This window comes from Tasmannia lanceolata, unplaced genomic scaffold (assembly GCF_043159265.1).
Source record: "Tasmannia lanceolata isolate RefF3 unplaced genomic scaffold, GAP_Taslan_0.1 ptg000015l, whole genome shotgun sequence".
Classification (NCBI taxonomy): Eukaryota; Viridiplantae; Streptophyta; class Magnoliopsida; order Canellales; family Winteraceae; genus Tasmannia; species Tasmannia lanceolata.
In genome coordinates this window covers 62,408,664-62,429,993 of record NW_027518692.1, presented here as the reverse complement: position 1 = coordinate 62,429,993, position 21,330 = coordinate 62,408,664, and the positions used below count along the sequence as shown (strand labels likewise).

The window sequence follows — 21,330 nt, the reverse complement described above, 5'->3', positions numbered from 1 at the left end:
TTTTAATCTTGGGCCCCACTTTACCTTTTTGTAGGTGCACATTTATACTAATCTAGAAGGCCAACATATCATACTAGATTTCCTGGAGAGTGTTCATACCATAAAAAAAAGTCGACTTTTCACTTTTCACATAGGCTCAGTTCACTTTCCCCCCCCCCCCCCCCCCCCCCCGGAAAGGAAATGAAAGGATTTTGTTTTCCTTTCCTTTCCAGGTGACTTGGCAGAAGGAAAAGGAATCCAGGGAAACTGTCAAGGAAAAGATTTCGTTTTCCTTGGAGAGCCTCTTTCCTATATATTTAATCGAAAACCAAATCTCGAGTAACAGGGAAAAAGTCAATTTCCACGTCATTTTGAGCTTTTAAATAAGAAATTCTACATCTGATAATATTTTTCCTTGGAAAAGAAGTGAACATAGAAATTCTGTCTTGTCAGGGAAAAAAAGACTGTTTTCTAGGGAAAACAGCACCAGGGAAAAGAAGTGAACAGAGCCATAGTAGATGCAATATGTAGTACTTCTATAACCCCAAAAAATACATCGGGGCTCACATGATTATATAATTTCACCGTATTTTATAAAATATCTCACAAATTCACAAGAGAGTGTTCACACCATTAAAAAGTCTTAGAATTTTTATACCGTGCATACAACGTGGAGTACTTCTATTCCCCAAAAAGTACAGTGGGCCCACATGAATGGATGATCTCAACCATATATTTTTCGGCATCACTAGGATGATCTAACCATTCGATTTGTGGCCTCCATTTTAATATAGCATTATATAGAAAAGCTACACATATCTTGGAGTTAGAATCATCATCTGGCCTCATTTTTAGTCACACCCTATATATATATATATATATATATATATATGTGTGTGTGTGTGTGAACGACAAAAAATGAATGGTTTAGACCATCCATTCATGTGGGGCCCTATTGTAGTCATCTTAGAATTACTATGAGTGTTAGCGGACCGAGGCAGTACAATGGATATAAGGGTTCGAATGTTAATGGACAGGATTTGGGCGCAACAGTTGGATCTGAACCATGTCCCCCGGATTCATATCCCACAGTCCGAAATTATTTTGCATTGTGACCCAGACGTCTCTCCACCCTTGATTGATCTGAACCATCCATTTGATAGTCTTTGCTTTGGATCTCAGATCCTAATGGCCCGAAAATCACTCAAATCATCCAATCCTAACATATATTAATGTGTACTTCTTTTTAGATAAAAGTTATGATAGAAAACTATTTAGTTAGCGCCTGCTCGTTTTAAATTGTGACAACCGATTGGGAGCCCAAACCGATTATTGAACTCAAAATTATTGCTTTATGCTCGTTCTACAAATGAAACAGATATCATTTTCATTTTAAATGAATGTGCAGGAAAGCTAATCTTAGTTCGGTTAGGATCATCTAGTCGATCGATGAGAACCACCAGATGGACGGTCCAGATCATTTGTTTGATCATGTATATGGTGAATAGAATTGGGTTGTACTCCTAGGACAGCAATTTCTAAAGATTAGATTTCGAATCTCACCTCTCTCTCACCTTCATTAAACAAAATGTAAAGATTATGAATACTTAAGCATTCATACTTGAATGAATTTGGAGGAAATGTAAAAAAAAAAAGATGGAAGTTTGGTCTGATTCAGAAATGTCAACTTATTCCCAGATACTTTCAAGTGCTGAGCAACGCTCATGCCATGTAGCAGTGTTCTAATGGTGGTTTGGTACTTGAAAATTTGTATCCATTCTCTTTTTGCAATTCTGTTCATTCCTTGAACTGAAGAAGAGGAGAAGGATCGGGCTGTTCATTCCTTGATCCTTTCTTGTCATTCCATATCTCCAATCTTTTCTGGGCCTCTTCCACCTGAAATCCAAATCAAACGGCAAAGGTTGTCAATGACTAAAACACCATCTATCCATACACATTAAAACATTGGATTGTTGAAACTAATCCATTATTAAAGGGAAGTATAAAAAAGTGCTGAAATTGGTCCTTGTACAATGTAGACCAAATTTAAGGCCCTGTTTATGTTAGATTTTGAGAACCGATTGTGAGCATAGAACTGATTATTAGACTCATATTTATGTTTAATTTTGAGTCCAACAATCAGTTTTGGACTCACAATCGCTTCTCAAAGTCCAAAACAAGCAGTATAAAGTGTAAATGGATTTTACGGTTCAATCTGTGCACATCCGTTGTTGAAGGAATGGATTAAGGAGAAAAGAGTGTCTGACTCTTGCAGAAAGAATTGGTTGGAAAGTAGGATTGTAGATCTAGGAGATTTAGAGGAAGAGGGATTGGGAACATTGTTTCTAGGGAGAAATTGGGGCGTTTTCGGGAAGAACATAAAAGTATTATTCTATCGCAAGTGCTAGAAGAAGGGGTAATAGGATTGTCTCATTGATGGTGGACGGGGCGGTGGTTTCCGGAAAGGAAGATATTTCGAGTGCTATATTGAGCTTTTATAATGCCTTATATACATCAGATGGTATATTGAAGCCTATTCCGGAGGGTGTGGATTTTAATCATTTAGAATGTGATCAGAATAGGAAATTGGAGGATCCGTTTGAGGTCGAAGAGATTGAGAGGGCTGTTTTCTCTTTGGGTAGAGATAAGGCTCCCGGGCCGGATGGCTTTTGTTTGGCATTTTTCCAATCTTGTTGGGAATATGTCAAGGTTGACCTAGTGGTGTTTTTTCATGAGTTCCATTAGGGTATGGAGTTGGAGAGAGGTACGGGGGCTACTTTCATAGCTCTAATTCCTGAGGTGGAAGGTGCTAGTAGGATATCAGAGTTTAGGCCTATTAGTCTTGTGGTATGCCTTTATAAGGATTTGGCTAAAGTTTTAGCGGATCACTTAAAGAGGGTACTTCCATCAATCATATCGGATTATCAATGTGCTTTCGTAGAAAAAAGACAAATTTTAAATTGCTCATTGATTTCAAATGAGGCTATTGACTCATATCACAAACTTTGTAAGAAAGGCATCCTGTGTAAGTTGGACATGAAAAAAGCTTATGATAGAGTGGATTGGGGATGTCTGGATTACTCCCTTGAGCGTATGAGATTCGGATGTCTATGACGTTCGTGAATGAAGAGTTGTGTGTCATCTGCTTGGTTTTCTATTCTCATTAATGGATCTCCAAATGGTTTCTTCAAGTTGTCTAGAGGGCTTAGACAAGGGGATCCTTTATCCCCTTTCTTGTTTGTCATTGTGGCGGAAATCCTTAGTAGGTTACTGGCGATGGGAAGTGGCCTTGATCTTTTTAGAGGATTCAGAATCGGCTTGGAGGAGGTGGAGGTCTCCCACTTTCAATTTGCTGATGATACATTATTATTTTGTGAGCCGGAGACTGGACAAGTGAGAAACTTAAAAGCCATTTTGAGATGCTATGAGCTCATTTCGGGCCAAAAATCTAATTTCCACAAGTCTAAAATTTTTGCTTTGAATATTCCTGAGGAGAGGGCTCAGGAAATTGCTGTGATTCTGTGATGTCAGCTGGACTCATTGCCTTTCTCGTATTTGGGCCTTCCGTTAGGGGTTGGTAGACCGAATAAAGATCTATGGGATCCTATAGTTGAGAGGGTCGAGAGAAGATTGGGTACATGGAAAAGGAATCTTGTTTCTCGTGGTGGTAGGCTTGTGCTGGTTAAGGCGGTATTGTCCAATATACCTATATACTTCATGTCTTTATTTAAATGCCCTGTTAGTGTCTCCCTTAGGATTGAACAGATCCCGAGGAGATTCTTGTGGGGTGGGAATGTGGATAAGAGAGGAATTGCTTTGGTCAAATGGGAGGAGGTTTGTGTTCCCATCAAGTTGGGTGGTTTGCGTATCAGGAGAATTAGAGATTTTAATCATGCGCTCTTGGGTAAATGGTTATGGAGAATTGGGGATGAGCACGATCGTTGGTGGGTCAATGTCATTAGTAGTAAGTATGGATGCGATATGGGGAGATGGGAATCCTTGAACTTGTTTGCAAAAAAAGGGTTGTCGGTTTGGAGAGACATTCTAAAATTGTCTTCTCTTTTCAAGTTAAAGGTTAGATTTAGAGTGTATAGGGGTGATAGAATATCATTCTGGCAGTATGTGTGGTGTGGGGATGTGTCCTTTAAATGTAGATTTCCGAGATTATTCAATATGGCTTCAAATAGGGAGGCCTTTGTTAGCGGTTGCTTTGAGTGGAATGAGGGTGTTCTTGTGTGGAACCCTGGGTTTAGAAGATCATTTTTTTAGTGGGAGGTGGAATTGGTCTCTAGCCTGTGGGCTCTTCTTGAGGGTTGTTACATTAAAAGGAATGGGGAGGATAAAAGGCTTTGGATTGAGGAACCTTCTGGGACTTTCTCGGTTAAATCTTTGTATAAAAGTATTATGCCCATTTCTAACCTTTCATGTTCGGCAAAGGTATGGAAGTTTCATTGCCCACCTAGAGTTTGTATCTTTGGTTGGGCGGTTTGTCGTGATAGAATACAAACTATTAATTTTGTGAGAAACCGTGGTATGTGGCTTATTAATCATTGCCCACTATGTCTGCATGATGGGGAATCTGTGGATCATTTGTTTATGCATTGTTCGTTCACCAGGATCATATGGCAATTCATCTTCATGAGATTTGGGATTTGTTGGGTTTTTCCCAAATCTATTCTGTCGCTATTGCACCAATGGGGAGGGGTTCCTTGGAAAGAAAAAGGAAAAACCTTATGAAATTTTTATTTACTAGCTACGTGGTGGTCTATATGGAAGGAGAGGAACTCTAGAGTCTTTGAGGGGAAAGCCATGAATCCTCATTGGATTTACTTGAAGATCATCACCTTGGTTATATCTTGGGTGAGATGCTTCCCGTCATTCCGGTTTGTATCGGCTTTTGATCTTTGGGAAAGATGGCGGGAGGTATGCTTTAGTGTTGAGCGCAGAGATCTTATTTTGCAAAAGTGGAAGCCCCATGCTCAAAACATGTACAAGGTTAATTTCGATGGTGCGAGTTCCGGCAATCCGGGTCCGGCAGGAGTGGGAGGGATTTGTCACAATGATAAGGGGGATCTTGTGTGGGCATACTACGGCTCTATTGGTGTGTCTGATTCCTCAGATACGGAAGTGAGGGCGGCACATTTTGGCATTTTGAATATTGATAGAAGGTTGATGGATCAAGCAATTGTTGAGGGAGATTCGTTAAATGTGATTCGTTGGCTGAAAGGTGGGGTGGCTCCTCCGTGGAGATTTCTTTCGATTTTTTATGAGATTGAGGACTTAACTGTGGGGTCCGCTATCGGCTTTCAGCATGTTAGAAGATCGGCAAATGATAAGGCAGATGCGCTAGCTAAGCGTGGTGTTTCCGGTGGTTCTATTATATGGTTCGACCACCTTCCTCCCTGAGAAGGGGTTGTCTCTGTATTTTGTTTTTTCTTCGTTCCTGTTTCTTTCTTGCTTCATTTTCTAAATATGGGGGGTCCATCTCGGCCTCCTTAATTTGCTTTGACATAAAATTATTGCCATTTCAAAAAAAAAAATCTAGTCAACCCTATTGGTGGTCCATGGAAAACCCAAAAAGTACATGTTGATAAAATATGGTAGAAAAGCTAAAACTAGACTTCAATGCAAAAATACCCACATATCAGAGTCTCTAAGATTTTATTAGGATTTTTTTGCAATAAATTGGCTCTAACAATTGTGAGCATGCCATAGCCTAAATATCACCCACACTCATCAGATCATCCTGGCCTTGTGACGACTCAATGGATTAGAAACGGAATTTTAAGAAACTGACCAAATCATGTACTCAAATCTTACGGTTAGAGTCATCAGATGAGTGCATGTCTAAAATTGAAATTGCTAGATGAATGGTCCCGATCATACAAAAATGACAAAGGTGGGGCAGGTTACCATACAAATTGTCTAGATCATGCCAATTACCTCACAAGTGTCTCATGGATTAGTGAAAGAAATAACTTGGATTATGAAAATTACCTCTTTGTTCCAGTCAGTTCGGAAAGTGAACCATAGAAGAATTATAGTTTGTATCAAAGTACCCGCCATCATCCCAGACCATATTCCCTGCACATATACACAAACACATATGTACAAATGTGTATTCACTCTTTCAAAAATAAGTGTTAATTATTCAAGGATTTTGAAGTGGATATGGTTAACCACAATGAAACTTAACAAGGTTGACTTTCTGATTCCTCATTAAGGGTCAAACAGAAAGGTTAGAACGGAATACTGAAGTCTCAAACAGAAAGAGTGGGTATAATGATAATCAAAGGAGAATGTCAAAACAGAATATTGAGCGGAGGTGCAGTCGAAACTAAATAGTATCAAACAGTAATCAAAGCTAGTATCAAAATAGAAGTCATAGCCAGAATCAAAACAGAAACCAAAGCCAAAAAGGGTGTCCATAATATCAGAACAATAGTCAATGCCAAAGGGTGTTCGAAATTCAAAGTTCAGAATGCAAACTCCACTTCGAGATCATCGGCTTAGTCCAAAAAGCAAGTTATTTTCACCCTGACTAGGGCTGGCAATTTCACCCGAAAAAGCGGGGATCCGCCCCGCCCCGCCCCGTTTGGGGAGGGGATTCCCCGATTTGAAAGGGGAAGGGGAAGGGGAAGGGGATTATAAAAATTCCCCGGTGCGGGGAGGGGAAGGGGAAGGGGATGGAGTTGTCCCCGCCCCGCCTCGCCCCACCCCGCCCCGCCCCGCTAATCAATGCCATTTTTTTGTAAATTTTTAAGTGTTTTTTTTAAGGAAAACTACTAGAAACTCTGTGGATCGGCTACAAGATTCCCCCAAACATAAACTTAGCTTGTCTTTTCCTTTTAATTAGCTTCTGAGAGCATTTTGGGAACTATAATAACCTTTTCACAGATGTTGAAATAATAAAGACAAGCTGAGAGCCTGAGACGCTGAGTGTATGCAATTATCAAAAAATCGTAGTGCCAACAAAATTTTAGGGTTGGATTGCAGGTTTTAATTTTCAACAAGAAAAATTTAGCTACTAGAAATTTGTTTCATGTCAGCACTAGACTGAATTGCAGTTAAAGAAATAAGTCATTTGTTGATTTTGTTCTCTTCTCCATTCTCATTTCTCATGCTCATCTGGGGGTTAACATGCTATACAGAATGAACTAATGAACATTATTTTGCGTGTGTGAGTGCCCACTTATGGACTTTTAAAGTTCATTGTGACTACTGAAATAGTTACTTTTTGCACATTGGCTGTCTGTTAATGAAGGTAATCCTGGTGCTCATTTCCTATTTATCATTCCATAATTTATGCAGAAAATTGCTGAAAGATGAAGTCCTGTTGTTATTTATGTTTGTTGTCTCATCCATGCATTTTTTATTTTGTCCATCTGTTTGTTGATCACATGAATAGAATCATAGCATTCATCACAATATTGTCTGTAATGGACGTAGAAGAAAGAAGCTCTGTTTGCTGGTTTGATTGGGTTCCAAAGAGGGGGCGGGGCGGGGATTTTGTCCCCGAAGGATGCGGGGAGGGGAAGGGGAAGGGGATTAGATATTCCCCGCGGGGAGGGGAGGGGGATTCCCCACCATCCCCGCAGAGGGGAAGGGGAAGGGGAGGGGGAAAATTCCCCGCATAGGGGAAGGGGAAGGGGACCCCAACATCCGGCCCCGACCCGCCCCGTTGCCACCCCTAACCCTGACTGCCGACGGGTCCAAAAAATGAGTTATTGCTTACACCGACCTCCCACGGTGTCGGAACTAGTTCCTAGGTTCACATACCTGTCGATAGGGCCAACGTTTATCCCCATTGGCGGGATCACAGTTCTTATGTTCACATATAGGCTAATGCCCATTCCCCACTGACGAGCATGAACATGAGTTGCATGGTTAGGCACAAAGGCCTACGCCCATGGGCGAGCGCGAGATCACGATTCCCACTTTGAGAAAGCATCAACACATGGATTGCAATGAGATTAACTCAAAACCCACAAACCATAACTCTTTTTCCTTCTCTCTCAAACAAAACCGTATACTTCTCTTTTGCAAAAGAGATAAAGCCCATTCGCCCCTTCTTCTCACAACAGGAGAAAACCAAGGAAAACATTCATTTCTTGTGGTTTTGTGAATAATTAATCAATTTCTCAAAAACAAGTAGTATATGTAGTTCTCTCTGTCCTATGTTATTAGCAAATACATACAAGTCGTCTATGTATATAGTTCTCTTTGTCCTATTTTCGGGAACAAGCCAGGAAAAATTTAAACAAAAGCATGTGTTTCTTTATTTCAAGAATTACACACTTACTATGCATGTTCTAAATAAACATGATTGTGAGGAAAAAAAAAAAAAACATACTGACTATGCATATTTATACCTATTCTTACTAATGCGATACAACTAAGTTGACCAAAAAATAGCTAAATGTATATATTTGGTAGAATATGTTGTGGGTTCATTTCCTACCTTGTCATCTTCTAAAATAATTTTTATCTCATAAGAATTACTAATAATGCATGAGAAATTGATTAATTATTCACAAAATTCATGTTTAACGCAGAACATTCACATTAAATTCAAAAAATGCATGCCTTTTAAATTGTTCGCCCACTTTAGAATTTCAAAACGGGGTATAAAAGACTCTTGATTGTTTCAAGAATAACTCAATTAGTTGAGACTTTTGTAAATATGGTTGCAAATCCTAAAAGGATATATGACAACTGCAAATGAGACGAGTTTAGACAAAGAAGAAGGATAGGTACATATCAAAGCAAGGCGTGGCAATATCGGCTCTCTTCCTAATGAAAATGATAGGACTTAATAATGTGCTCTTCATTGATGTGTGAGCCTCATCTATTATTTTCATCCATTCAATGCAACGACATTTTGAACTATATTAGTCCCAAAAGATGAGTTAAATTTTGGGAGGATTCAAACCTCTTTGAATTTGTTTTGTTTCTTGCAAACTCATGAATAAACAAATGACAAAAAAATAAAGAAAAATAATGTACCTTAGCTCCCAAATCAAACTTAAAGCCGAGAAGAGCACCCAATGGGACACCAACCACGTAATAACATCCCACATTCACATAAGCAACGAATTTTTGCCACCCACAACCAACAGCGACACCTTATAAAAGAAAGATAAATGATTAGAAAACTTGCATTAATCCCACCTAATTAAGCAGAAAAGATTGTTGGAGCTAAATCATAGTTCAAATACTTCTCTATTGTTATTGCTAGATACAAATGTGTACAGCAAGTGCACACCATATAGCTAAGATACAACAGGTTGTATTGAACGAGCAATATGAATTATATTGTTTTTCATATAATTTTTAATGTAAAAAGTTAGAGAAAATAGGATTTTCTCACTAATCTCAGATTAATTACACAGAACCCTAAACAATTCCTATAGAAAGCTCTTAGGAGAGAAACGTAGAGAAATAAATATAAGAATGAAGGATATTATCCTAATCTAACCTACTACCTAGTTTAACATAGTTTTCTAATCTAATACCCAAACAATTCAATGTACAGATCTTCGTATCTGCAACAAATAAATATTCTATACTTCTTTCTTTATTTAAATAAAGTAGGATTTTTATGTGATCAGGAATGTACATCAAAATTGTAAATTGCATAACTTTTCAAAGTATAGTACTAGGAATCTCCAATCAAGGGCCCTTTTCCGGCTCCTTATGCAAGGGCGCCCTTGCCTCTATCATTCGTTAGATACTAGGGATGAAATCATTAAAGGGACTTTGCAAATTTTTATATACTAATCTAAATTAAAAAGAAATAATGTCATAATCTGTCGTATCTTCCTACTAATTAAGAATAAATCTTTCTTATTTAATAAAAATTAAGTAAATAAAACCAAATTTCCAAAAAAATAGTGATAAACCATCTTGTTTTGATATTATCAACATCTTTCTAGTGATGATTATTACAATACCTAAGTAGCTGCAAGAGGTCATAAAAGAATTCAAAATAAGAATATGAATATCCTTCCCAGATTGAGACTGCCCGTGTTAAATAAAATACTTTCCAGCAATGTTGTAAAAAGGTATAGTGTTTTAGAGGCATGTAATGTTGCAACTGTTTGATAGAATAGAACAATTACATTATTAATATTTGAATTATTATCAAATATTTATTATATCAATATTTGAATGAAGAGTAGCAGTTGGTCTTCTCTATCGGTGGGGATCTCCTCCTGTTTCGCTTCTCTATTAATTTAATTCTTTACCATTTAAGTGGGGTGAAATGCTCACCAGATAAAACGGGTTGGACGCCGTTTAGAATGAGGGTAAGGACTAGCAACGGGCAAAGGTCCGAGACTGCTTTAGAAACAATTTCTCCTTCTGTAAAGGCGTAACTGATTACATCGCGTAGTGCGAGGACGATGACGGCTATAATTACGGAAATGATGAAAGCGCATACATTCACCACGATTACAGAGAATGCCGCCGATTTTGGATTTCCAGCTCCTAACTCGTTGCTCACCCGTACACTGTAGCTCAAAATAAACAAACGAGTTGAGTTAATAACACACCAGAAAAGTTGAACATAAAAGAAAGGATAGTTGAGAAATATAAAACTCACCTTGCCGCTGCGTTGAATCCAACTGAGATCATGAAAACCCAGCCATTAATGTTCATGCTGCACGTGACACCAATTAAACATCATTTAATCAGGCACATTCATATCTTTATTATTTTCATATGCATAAAATATAAGAAAGAAAGATACGAAGCCCACATGCAAAGACACAGGGAGAAGGAACATGGATGATGATATCTGCTCTATACAATTTCATCATTTATTGTGGCCCGTTTTCAATCTCCACCGTACATTACCATCTGTAGAGTCATGGGGTCTTAAATAATAAAAGACAAGAAAAGTCAATGCAATTATTAAAACACGGTTGTGGTGATATCATTTCCCAATAATGATTACTAACTAATATGCGCTAAAAGTCTTGACGAAGTTCAAGAAAAAGAATTGGATACAGATATTTGACGTGCACTCAGCTTCATTTATTATTTAATCAGCAGCCAAAAGCTATTACAATCCCCAAAAAGTTGAAAAAGATCTCCAGCATCCAATTAAAATGCAAAAGATAAGGTGAGTTTGTGTCATTATAAAAACATGGTTGTGCAAGTATCGGTCACCAACTTCAAATATTGGCAATAGTTAAGGGATTAAATAAATAAAGGGAAATATTATCAGCACAACCATATTTTGATATTTGCACAAACCCAGATGTATTTTCTTCTTTAATTGGCTCTTGAGAGCTTTTTGGGAAATGTAATAACCTTTTGACAGCTCTTTAAATACTAAAAGACAAGATGAGTTAGTGAAAATATCAAAATATGGTTGTGCCGATATCATTTCCCTAAATAAGATCCAAAGTTTTCTTACCATATGGAAAGAGAGTCCAAGGCTAGTTCCGGATTCTTGAGCAGCCCCGCGAGCAACACTAGTATCTGATAATACCATGCCTCTAGACATAACATCACTGCAGATGCTGCCGATAGTTTCAAGAATTCGGGCAGCCCGGAAAAGGCGCGCATGGAGAACCCCGTCCATGTATACTTACACCGATCGCTGGTTAAAATATAGATGAATTGTGCAATGACCACGATCCACCACGACAAGCTCAAGATAAGCGAAGTTCCGATCAATCCGAGCCCGATCTTATAAACTGCGAGCCAGGTCAAGAAGATATGAAGAACAAGAGTAGCTGATGAGATGTAGGCGCTGGGCGCAATTATGCTTTGAGCTTGCAGAAACTTTTGTATAGGAAAATTGGCCGCGTAGGCGAAGATCTGTGGGATAAGACCGTAGACAAACACTGCGGCCGAGGCCGCGATTGTCTCCGACTGGCCTAGGAGGATTAGGATTGGCTTGGAGAAGACGTAAATTATGGTAAGGGGAATTCCAGTGGCTACTAGAAGGATCGTAGATCTTTGGAGATAAACGCCGAGCATGTCATACTTGCGAGCTCCGTAGGCTTGGCCGCAGAGAGTTTCGACAGCACTTCCCATTCCCAGCTATGAAACAAAACAAAATAAAATAAAAATAAATTAGTGAGTTGAAACTGACTCGTCTGAGTTGACTCAATGTGTTATTTGACAAGATGACGCGCAAGGGAAGAAAAGTGGAAAAACCATGCCTGTGTTTTTCATGCATTTAAATAAAAGAAATCTTCGAAATTTATAAAATTATTAGGGGTGTCAATGGACAGAGACAGTAAGAGCTACTCTTGATTAAGAAACATTCTTGAGTGTTATTTTATAGAAATGGAAGAAGATAAATTAAGAACATGGATTGAAAAGCTTTGACTTGCCATGAGACCATAGGCAAAGACTTGCACACCGGTGCCACCGAGAGAGGCTGCGGCGAGCTCAAGATTTCCCAAGTGACCTGAGAAGATCATAGTAGCCATTGACATGATGTAGTTGAGCATGTATACAACAATGGCAGGTGCCGCGAGTCGGAAGAGGAGCTTTAGTTCTATGAATGTAGCGGATCGGATCCGATACAAATACGGAGTTTCGGCATCGGAAAGGATGCTTTCGAGCTGATTGCTCGATCGATATTCTGCGGCCGATAATGACCTAATCAATGGTGGCGATGATATGAGAGGTTGTCGGAGATTTTCTGAATCCATGGTGGAGGAAGATAGAATGTGGAGAAGGAGTGGTAATGGAGAGCATTTAAAGGCAAGGATAGACCATAGAGAGGTGAGTTTCAAGAGAACAACGGCCAGGATCAAACCACGTGTACCCATCAATGTTATCTTACTCGGGCGAGTGAGATTAGCTTTTCTCGTCTGAATATATTACGGTTTCTTTATTATTATTATTAAAATATAGTAGAGCTTCCCCAGAGGCAACAAACTGTCATTCGCTCGGTCACTCTTGACCATCCAACCATAAAATCAGAATTCTTGGACTCTTGGTTGGTATCAAGTTTCTTTTAACCACTGGTCTCATAAAAGAGCTTAGAGTTTTTATACCGTGCATACAACGTGGAGTACTTCTATTCCCCAAAAAGTACAGTGGGCCCACATGAATGGATGATCTCAACCATTTATTTTTCGGCATCACTAGGATGTAGACCTGGCAAACGGGCGGGCCGGGCCGGATTTGACCCGGCCCATACGGGTCCGGGTCAAACGGGCCGGGTCAAAGTGACCCGGAAAATTCTAGGGTCATTGGCATTGGACCCGCACCCGGCCCGTACGACCCGCGGGTCACCCGGATTTTTGACGTATTTTTTAAGAGTTTTTTTTTAATTTAGGGATTTGCTAGCCACCTTCTCCTGGGCTATTTTTTGGCTTATAGCCCCTCCTTTGCTTCAAAGATTGGGTGAAGTATGGTCTGGGTCAAAGGTGGCTAGCAATAAAGAGAAGTAATCATTACGGATTTTTGAAAGATTCTCAGTTTGAAATGAAAAATTACCGCAAAAAGGCCAAAAGTAAAAAAATTACATATAAAATATGACAATTACCGAGAAAACTACGGAAAAAAGTAAAACAATATGACAATTATAAGAAAAAAACCGTCTTTTGCACTTTTCTACGGGGCACCCGCGGGTCCACCCGACCCGGCCCACTTTTGACGGGCCGGGTGGACCCGCGGGTCAATTTCTAACGGGTCACCAATAGGTGACCCGGACCCGTAAATTTACGGGCGGGCCGGGTGGATCCGCGGGTCCGGGTCACTTTTTGCCAGGTCTACTAGGATGATCCTAACCATTCGATTTGTGGCCTCCATTTTAATATAGCATTATATAGAAAAGCTACACATATCTAGGAGTTAGAATCATCATCTGGCCTCATTTTTAGTACACACCCTATATATATACTAGTAAAAAACCCGTGCGATGCACGGGCCGACAAAGAACTATACGGACCACGTCATAGGTTGATCCAAAGCGTCCATGTGATGGAACACAACTGTAGACACCCCATTTTGACCGGACCCATGTTCATGCTGATTGACCAAAACCCTGTCCAAAGAGTGAATGGGTGCTCCAAATTTAACCCCAGCATAGGTTAGGGTCTCACCAAGGTCTCTGTAAAATTTCATCAAGAACCGAGCCCATTTGCATAGTGAACGAGCTGAGAGAAGGTGCGCAGTAGCAAACTAAAAGGGGGGGTGGATTATCCTAGATGGGGCTGTCCAAGGTAATAGAGGGAGTGCAAATTTGGCATTTGTTTTTATAAAACCCATTTTTTCGTTACAAAAAAGAGAAAAAATTCATTTTCGTGGAAAAATTTCCACAGAGGCAGAGAAAGGGAGTGCAGAGGGTTTCGGATCTCCTCCTCCGGCAACGGTGCCGGAGCTCCGATCATGCTCAAATCTCAGATCTGAGATCTGAGAAGAGAGAAGAAGAGGAGAGGACTGTTCATTCGAAAAAACCGAGAGAGAGAGAGAGAGAGATTGCAGAGAAAAAGGGAAAAAATGGGTTTTCTTCCTCCGTCCGATTCTTCTCCGATCAGATCCATCGGATCTCCGATCCTTCTCCGGCAACCACTAGCTCTCCAATCGCCTTCCCCGATCTTTCTCCGGCCATTTCTGCAAATCCGAGATTCATCTTCTCCGATCTAAGCTCCGGTACTCCTCCTCCTCCGGCCACAAACTCCATCTCCGGCCGATCGCCATCAAATCCGGCTGCCCCATCCAGCTCCCCAATCAAAACCCTTTCTTCGATGATCCTTAATCCCTAGATCTAATCTAAACTCCATTGATTCCGGCAATCTTGCCGGAATCCGGTCATCTTCTCCGTCAATCCTTTTCGACTGACCCTCAACTCCAGCCAATCACTTCCCCATAGCAGCCATCTCATTTTTCCCCATCACCTCCCACCATCTGCAACCCCCATTCCCATTTCCCTATAAATCCACCGCCCCTCCTTGATCTAACCCCGTGGCCTCTTAGCAGTTCATCTTCCCTCTACAATATCAACGGCTGCGGAGCATCCTAATTCTCCGTCAACAACTACGGCAATATCGCCGTCCGGCCACATGGCTCTGAAACCCTACCTCACCAAGAGATTGATCTTATGAAAGTTGTTTAAAAAAAGAAAAAAAAAAAAAAGTTTCAGATCCAAAATCCTTCGGTGGATTAGGCCTTCAATTACCTCTCATAATCCGCTTACCTGATGTTCTAAAAAACCGCCTTCAATCCCTTCAATCTGCATTCGATTTTGCAATCCAATCTCAAGGCTATGATTCTCATTATCAAGGAGTTTATCCTGTGAAATGCAATCAAGATCGATTCATCGTTGAAGGCATCCTAGAGTTCGGATCTCCGTTCAGATTCGGCCTCGAAGCCGGATCTAAACCGAAGCTTCTCCTCGCAATGAGCTCTCTCTGTAAAGGAAGCTCTAAAGCTTTTCTCATCTGTAATGGCTACAAGAAGAAGAGCTTGATACGGTTATCTCCGTTAGCCGGAGACTCGGCGTTCGTCCGGTCATTGGCTTAAGGGCGAAACTGAGAACAAAACATTCCGGCTATTGGATCACTTTATCCGGCATCTTCAACCTTGAGCCTTGGCAAGGTTGCCCCCTCAGAGAGAGGGAGGAAGGGAAATTGCAGAGGGAAGTTTCAAGTTCCACTCTCAGGCCGTCTCGATTCCGAGTTCAATTTTCGCGCTCCAACCACCACCCACTCCAACCTTCGCCAGAATCCGAAGCTCGGTCCATCTCCATTCCAGATTGCAGGTATTTTCCCTCTTTATTTCATTTACATGGGCAAATACATGACCAAAATTGCTTGAAATCATTTCTCCTTTCTGTGTCTTGGGAGTTGATACCAATACAAGCATGTTTGATAATTTGCACTAACCCTCTGCGCTTCTTATGGTGCTATCTTTCTTGGCACATTTGGGAGTTGCTATGGCCACCGTTAAGTATTGTGATGCTTAAAGATAAGTTAGGTCAGTGCAAGTTTGAAGGCCTAAGTGCAGTGGTATCATTTCCCTAAACTCGCATTGAATCGCAGGCTTCATCAGGGGCCCTGTTCAGAGTAGGGGTGGACATGGTTCGGTTCGGTTCGGTTTTGGGGTATACCCAGAACCGAACCATATATAATCGGTTCCCTGAAATTGGAACCGAACCAGAACCATATAAGTTTGGAACCGAACCGAACCAGAACCATATATAATCGGTTCGGTTCGGTTCGGTTCTGGGTTTACCCGATCTTCATCAAATCAACGGAATTTCTTCACAATAGTTGTTTGAATGTTTGGTTTTCTTTTCTTGAGATAGAATAATTTTTTGTTTCCAGCTTGTCATCATCATTATGGGAAAAGCAGAGCACAAAAGTCTCTAATGAAATGATGAATATGACTTTGTGGGGGCGTTATACAAACTACTCTCATAATATTTTACTATTTTTAAAAGCCTTTCACTTTCTTCTTACACTTACAAAAACTTTCAAGTTAATATTAAAAACAAAAAGGATTCCCACATCTTCTTTCCTGCCATTAAAATATTAAGGCTTGTTTGGTGAGATTAAAAATATTTGGGCAAGTGCTGAGATTAAAAAACTTGTTTTCCAGTCTGACTAAGGGTTTTAAGGTGGGTCGGTTCTTGGTTCGGTTCTCGGTTCCGGGATCCAAACCCAGAACCGAACCGAATTTCCATCGGTTCCAGGTTATTAGAACCGGAACCGAACCATATAACTATGGAACCGAACCGAACCGAACCATATGTGCCGGTTCGGTTCGGTTCCTCGGTTCGAACCGGAACCATGTCCACCCCTAGTTCAGAGGTATAGAAATAATCTCTAGTGGTTGTGTCAATGGATGAAAGACATAGATGAAACCTTTGATTAGGACCTTGAATTCATAAGGACCGAAATTTTGCTCATAAATTCGGCAATAGTAGGAATCTGAAATTTTCCTTAAGGCCCTATTCTCTTGTCTCTGTTTGTGATTTTCATGCTTGGATAATGAACTTTTTTATTTAGAATGAATTCCTGAACTCGGTTCCTTGATCCATTATACCTTTTAAGATTTCCCGTTCGAGGACCTGAAAGACTAAATCATTTTCTGTGTCCCCCTTGACTCTATTTGAATGTTGGTTCTTTACCTCTTTGTTGGGTCAGGCGATGAAGGCGTTAGCCCAAGCCCATTCTTAGGGGATTTGCTCAGTCCAAGTAGCAGTCCCCTCTTTTATTTAGTGGGTCAGTCCAGTTTTTTTTATACCATTAGACATAGTAGCCCCTTCATTGCCTTGGGGGCAATGAAGGCGCTAGCCCAAGCCCATCTTTAGGGGACTCGCTCAATCTAAGTAGCGCTCCCCTCTTTTGTTTAGTAGGCGTACTCAACCTTTCAGATATGCCCCTTGTTATGCATCAAAAATTTATAAAAATCAGAAATATCATTGCGTGCATTTGTATAATCTATTAAAAATTTTAATATTCTTCTTTTTGTACTAAACTTTGAGTTAGGTTCTGAAGATGAATGGACTGTCCAGGTGAGACTATTTTGGAAGCTTATTTTACTTAGGCTACCCAGCGGCTGGTCTGGGGTAATTAATTTTATTTCAATAAATTGTTTAATTGAAGGAGGAAATCAGATGACTACTCTATTCGATATTATCGACATGAGTACTGTCTGATTTCAAGGCGGTTTGTAGGAATATTATCCTGTGTATTTGTGATATCAGATGATTACTTTAGCATCATCTGATCTCACCCCCATATCGGGGCAGTGGTACTTGTGGTTGGGCATAGAAGTGTTTAATGTTGTTTCTTGCTTTATTAGGCTATCCAGCGGCTGGTCTGGACTAATTAATGTTGTTTATCATTGTATGATTGCTATTATTACAGATTGTGCACTCTTTAGTTGTAGATCATATTTTGCTGATATTTGATTTGTTTTTATAATAATTGATTGGAATTTGCGATTATCTGGTAGTATTTTCCTCTCTCTTTGATTAGACTAGCACAGTCTTTTAGATTTCTGTTAGATTTCTTTAGATACTATAACTTGTACTAGGAGACATACTCTGTCTCGTTAGGCAATCCTCCTTTGGAGGCAAGCCTCATTTGTAGAATCATCTCTGAGATTGCCTCGATTTTCTCTATGTTAATTAGAGACCAATTTGGTCAATTAGTTGTCTTGGCCTTGCTTCCCCCTTTGCAAGGGCAATGATAAGGTTGCTTAGAGCCCATCTTTGTGTGTTTGGGAGACCCGTCCGGTCTCATTCTCTCGTTAATCCTCTTTGTGTGCTTTTTGGTTTTGGAAGAGCACCCTATTCGGCTTGGCTTCATACCCCTACCCTTATGGGTATTGGGTTGCACATTTGTTGCACCCTGATGGCTAGGTAGCTGTCCGGCCCGGTTGGGTGTTCTACCTTTGCCAAATGTGCACAAGGTCTCTTATTCCTTTTGCTTGTAAGTTTCTCCTTAGTCGATAGTCCATTCGCATAGGAGTCGGCTTTGATTAGAGAGTCTTTGACTCATTCATCCTTTAGATGGTGTTATTAGAGTGCGCCGTTTGGTTTTGGAAGAGCACCCTACTCGGCTTGGCTTCATACCCCTACCCTTATGGGTATTGGGTTGCACATTTGTTGCACCCTAGGGCTAGGTAGCTGTCCGGCCTGGCTGGGTGTTTTACCTTTGCCAAATATGCACAAGGTCTCTTTTTCCTTTTGCTTGTAAGCCTCTCCAGATTCGATAGTCCATTCGCATAGGAGTCAGCCTTGATTAGAGAGTCTTTGACTCATTCGCCTTTTAGGTGATGTTATAGGAGAGTCTTTGACTCATTCGCCTTTTAGGTGATGTTTTAGGAGAGTCTTTGACTCATTTGCCTTTTCGGTGGTGTTGTAGGAGAGTCTTTGACTCATTTGTTTGTGTGATGTTGTTATCAGTGGAGTCTTTGACTTGTGTTGTTGTCAGTGGAGTCTTTGACTCATGTTTCCATCTCTTTTGAAGAGTCTTTGACTCTTGTATCCCTCATTTGCTATCTTTTGAAGAGTCTTTGACTCTAGTATCTCTCAGTTACTCTGTTTGAAGAGCCTTTGACTCTTGTATCTCTCAGTTGCTCCTTTTGAAGAGTCTTTGACTCTTATATCTCTCAGTTACTCTGTTTGAAGAGTCTTTGACTCTTGTATCTCTCAGTTACTCTGTTTGAAGAGTCTTTGACTCTTGTATCTTTCGGTTGCTCTTTTTGGAAGTCTTTAGCTCTTTTATCCTTCAGTTGCTTTTATTAGAGAGTCTTTGACTCATTTATTCGTCAGTTACTGCTATTAGAGAGTCTTTGACTCATTTGCTCTTATAATAGTATTATTAGAGCATAGTTTCCCCTGTTAATCCTAGGGTTCGTCCCTAGGGTGTTGTTGTGTATATTCCCTCCGGTCTTTGGCCAAAAGGGTGAAAACATCAGAAATTTTAAAATCCATAAGCATTGAAATCATTAAAAATCTCAAAAACATTAGAAACTTAAAACATAAAAAATAGTTGATTTGCTGTAAGTGTTTGTTAGTTTGAGAGTTCGTTTCGAACTACGTTGGCTTGATCCTCTTCCACGAGGTACGTAGTGCAGCTTGGGATTCTTATCCCAGGTCCAGCCAAACTTTGTAAATAAATGCTTTAACCCTTCTTCTTCAAAACCTTGTTTTCAGCAAGATCTTCCTCTAGAGTTAGGAGTCTGTCCTAGATAGAGAGTTTTAGAGTTAGGGTTTTTGCCTTTGTTTTGTTGTGTGCTTGTTTGTGATTGTTTTAGAGTTAGGGGTTTGTCCTAGAGTTATAGGAGCGCCTCCGTCCGGTCAGTCGGCGATCCACATCGCCGAGTGATGACTAGAATAGGATTCGCTAGTCCACCCTTGGTTTTCCTTGGGAAATACAGCCTAGTTACACATAGGTTGTAGGAACCACCTGCATTAGCCTAGGGCTAATCTGCATTTAGTTAGGGCATATAGGGTGTCCTAAAAATCCACAATTCACTGGAATTTAAATAATCGTACAATAAACTTTAATAATTGGTCCGGTCTTTTAGATCGAGTTTAGGATAGAGGGCTAGGTGTCTTAGGCATCATAGCTTAGAATAGGCGCGAAGAACTACGTTGCCTTGATTCTCGTGGAGGCGGGGATACGTAGGCTTCTTTGGATGAATACCAGACCATCCGAGGACTCGGGCTAATAATTTAGAGTCTTAGGATTTATTATGTTGTTATTATATGTTTTGATGTGTTTTCTTACTTTCTCGTACTGATCCTATACCTTTTGCTGTAGCTTGCATGTGTTTGCACATCAGAACTTAGACACCCATTAGGTTTGTCACTCATAACCTAGCTATGCTTAGGTGGCACATCTTTCATTTTAGTTTATATGTGTTCATTATCTTTATCCTCAGGAAATGCATGCTTAGGTAGACGATTCTTGAGGATTGTTCCCATTTCAGATGATTTTTACCCAAACTTCTTTGGAGTTAATAATAAATGGCATAAGAGACCAAGTGCTTGCACTCGGACGAATCGGGGGTGCTCTCAGACCTTCCCCATTCGTAACCAGGCACGAACCCATATATATTTCTGGTTATCCATTGCACAGAGGATTTGATTTTAGGGTTCCATGGCATATCCATGGATGGCGACTCTGAGTTTATTTCAGGTATGTCTTGGTTTCGAGCCTTGGCTCCGGATCGAGACATATCTCTTTCTTTTATATCGCCACTCGTGCTATGCTATGAGGGTGGCATCCTTTTTAAGAGTTCCTTGGTAGAGCTCTCCACACACGTGGATGATCCAGAGGATGGTGTTAGGGACCCGTTCCCTCGCCGCCTATCTCGGATCGGGGTCCACAGGCTGGCGACTCTGCTGGGGAGTTCTTGAAACATTGCCTAACTCTATATAAATGCCATTTTTGCTAACTTTGGAGAAATTTGGATTAAAATCATTTTAAATGGGAACTTTTTCGCTTAGAATCCAGGGGCACCAGACAGGTGCGTAATTAAAACGAGGGATTCACACACTGCACATCATGCATTATCATATTTGTTATTTATTTCATTGTTTTTCCTTCTTGGCTCCACGGGATAGATTCAATGCGTACCCGACTGGGATGTCTTCACCCTGATGGTACTGTTGAATCTATTTCCAAGCTATGCGCTAGAGCTGCAGTCGTAGACATTGGGCGTACTTTTGTCTACAGCAGCCGATGAGCAATGAAGCATACTATGTATGACACGGGGCGTACTTGTGTTATACATGTTAAGTATGTTTCATACGCATAGTACCCATTAGATTGAGTCCGGAGCCCTACTTTGTTTTATATATTATGTATATACTTACTGGCCTAGTGAAATCCAACTAGGAAGTACATGTGTTTATAT

The 21,330-nt window shown here is 40.4% G+C and overlaps 1 protein-coding gene across 1 annotated transcript; it reads right to left on the bottom strand.

Annotated features, from left to right (window-relative positions):
- Window positions 1-1,554: 1,554 nt before the first annotated feature.
- LOC143846462 (protein DETOXIFICATION 40-like) lies at window positions 1,555-12,653 on the bottom strand. The gene is made up of 7 exons (XM_077354895.1): window positions 12,330-12,653; window positions 11,402-12,033; window positions 10,583-10,639; window positions 10,252-10,490; window positions 8,986-9,104; window positions 5,977-6,063; window positions 1,555-1,875 (listed from the first exon to the last, which is right to left on the bottom strand). Exons 1-7 carry the CDS (start codon window positions 12,651-12,653, stop codon window positions 1,777-1,779), a joined length of 1,557 nt encoding a protein of 518 aa, XP_077211010.1. The 3' UTR covers window positions 1,555-1,776.
- Between the last annotated feature and the right edge of the window lie 8,677 nt (window positions 12,654-21,330).

Excerpts from the sequence above, each read along its gene's own strand:
- LOC143846462 (XM_077354895.1), bottom strand. The coding sequence starts at position 12,653 with ATGGATTCAGAAAATCTCCGACAACCTCTCATATCATCGCCACCATTG. Across the intron at positions 10,640-11,401 it reads TTGGACTCTCTTTCCATATG|CATGAACATTAATGGCTGGG; the intron begins GTAAGAAAACTT and ends TGTCACGTGCAG. Across the intron at positions 6,064-8,985 it reads AGTTTGATTTGGGAGCTAAG|GGAATATGGTCTGGGATGAT; the intron begins GTACATTATTTT and ends GTATATGTGCAG.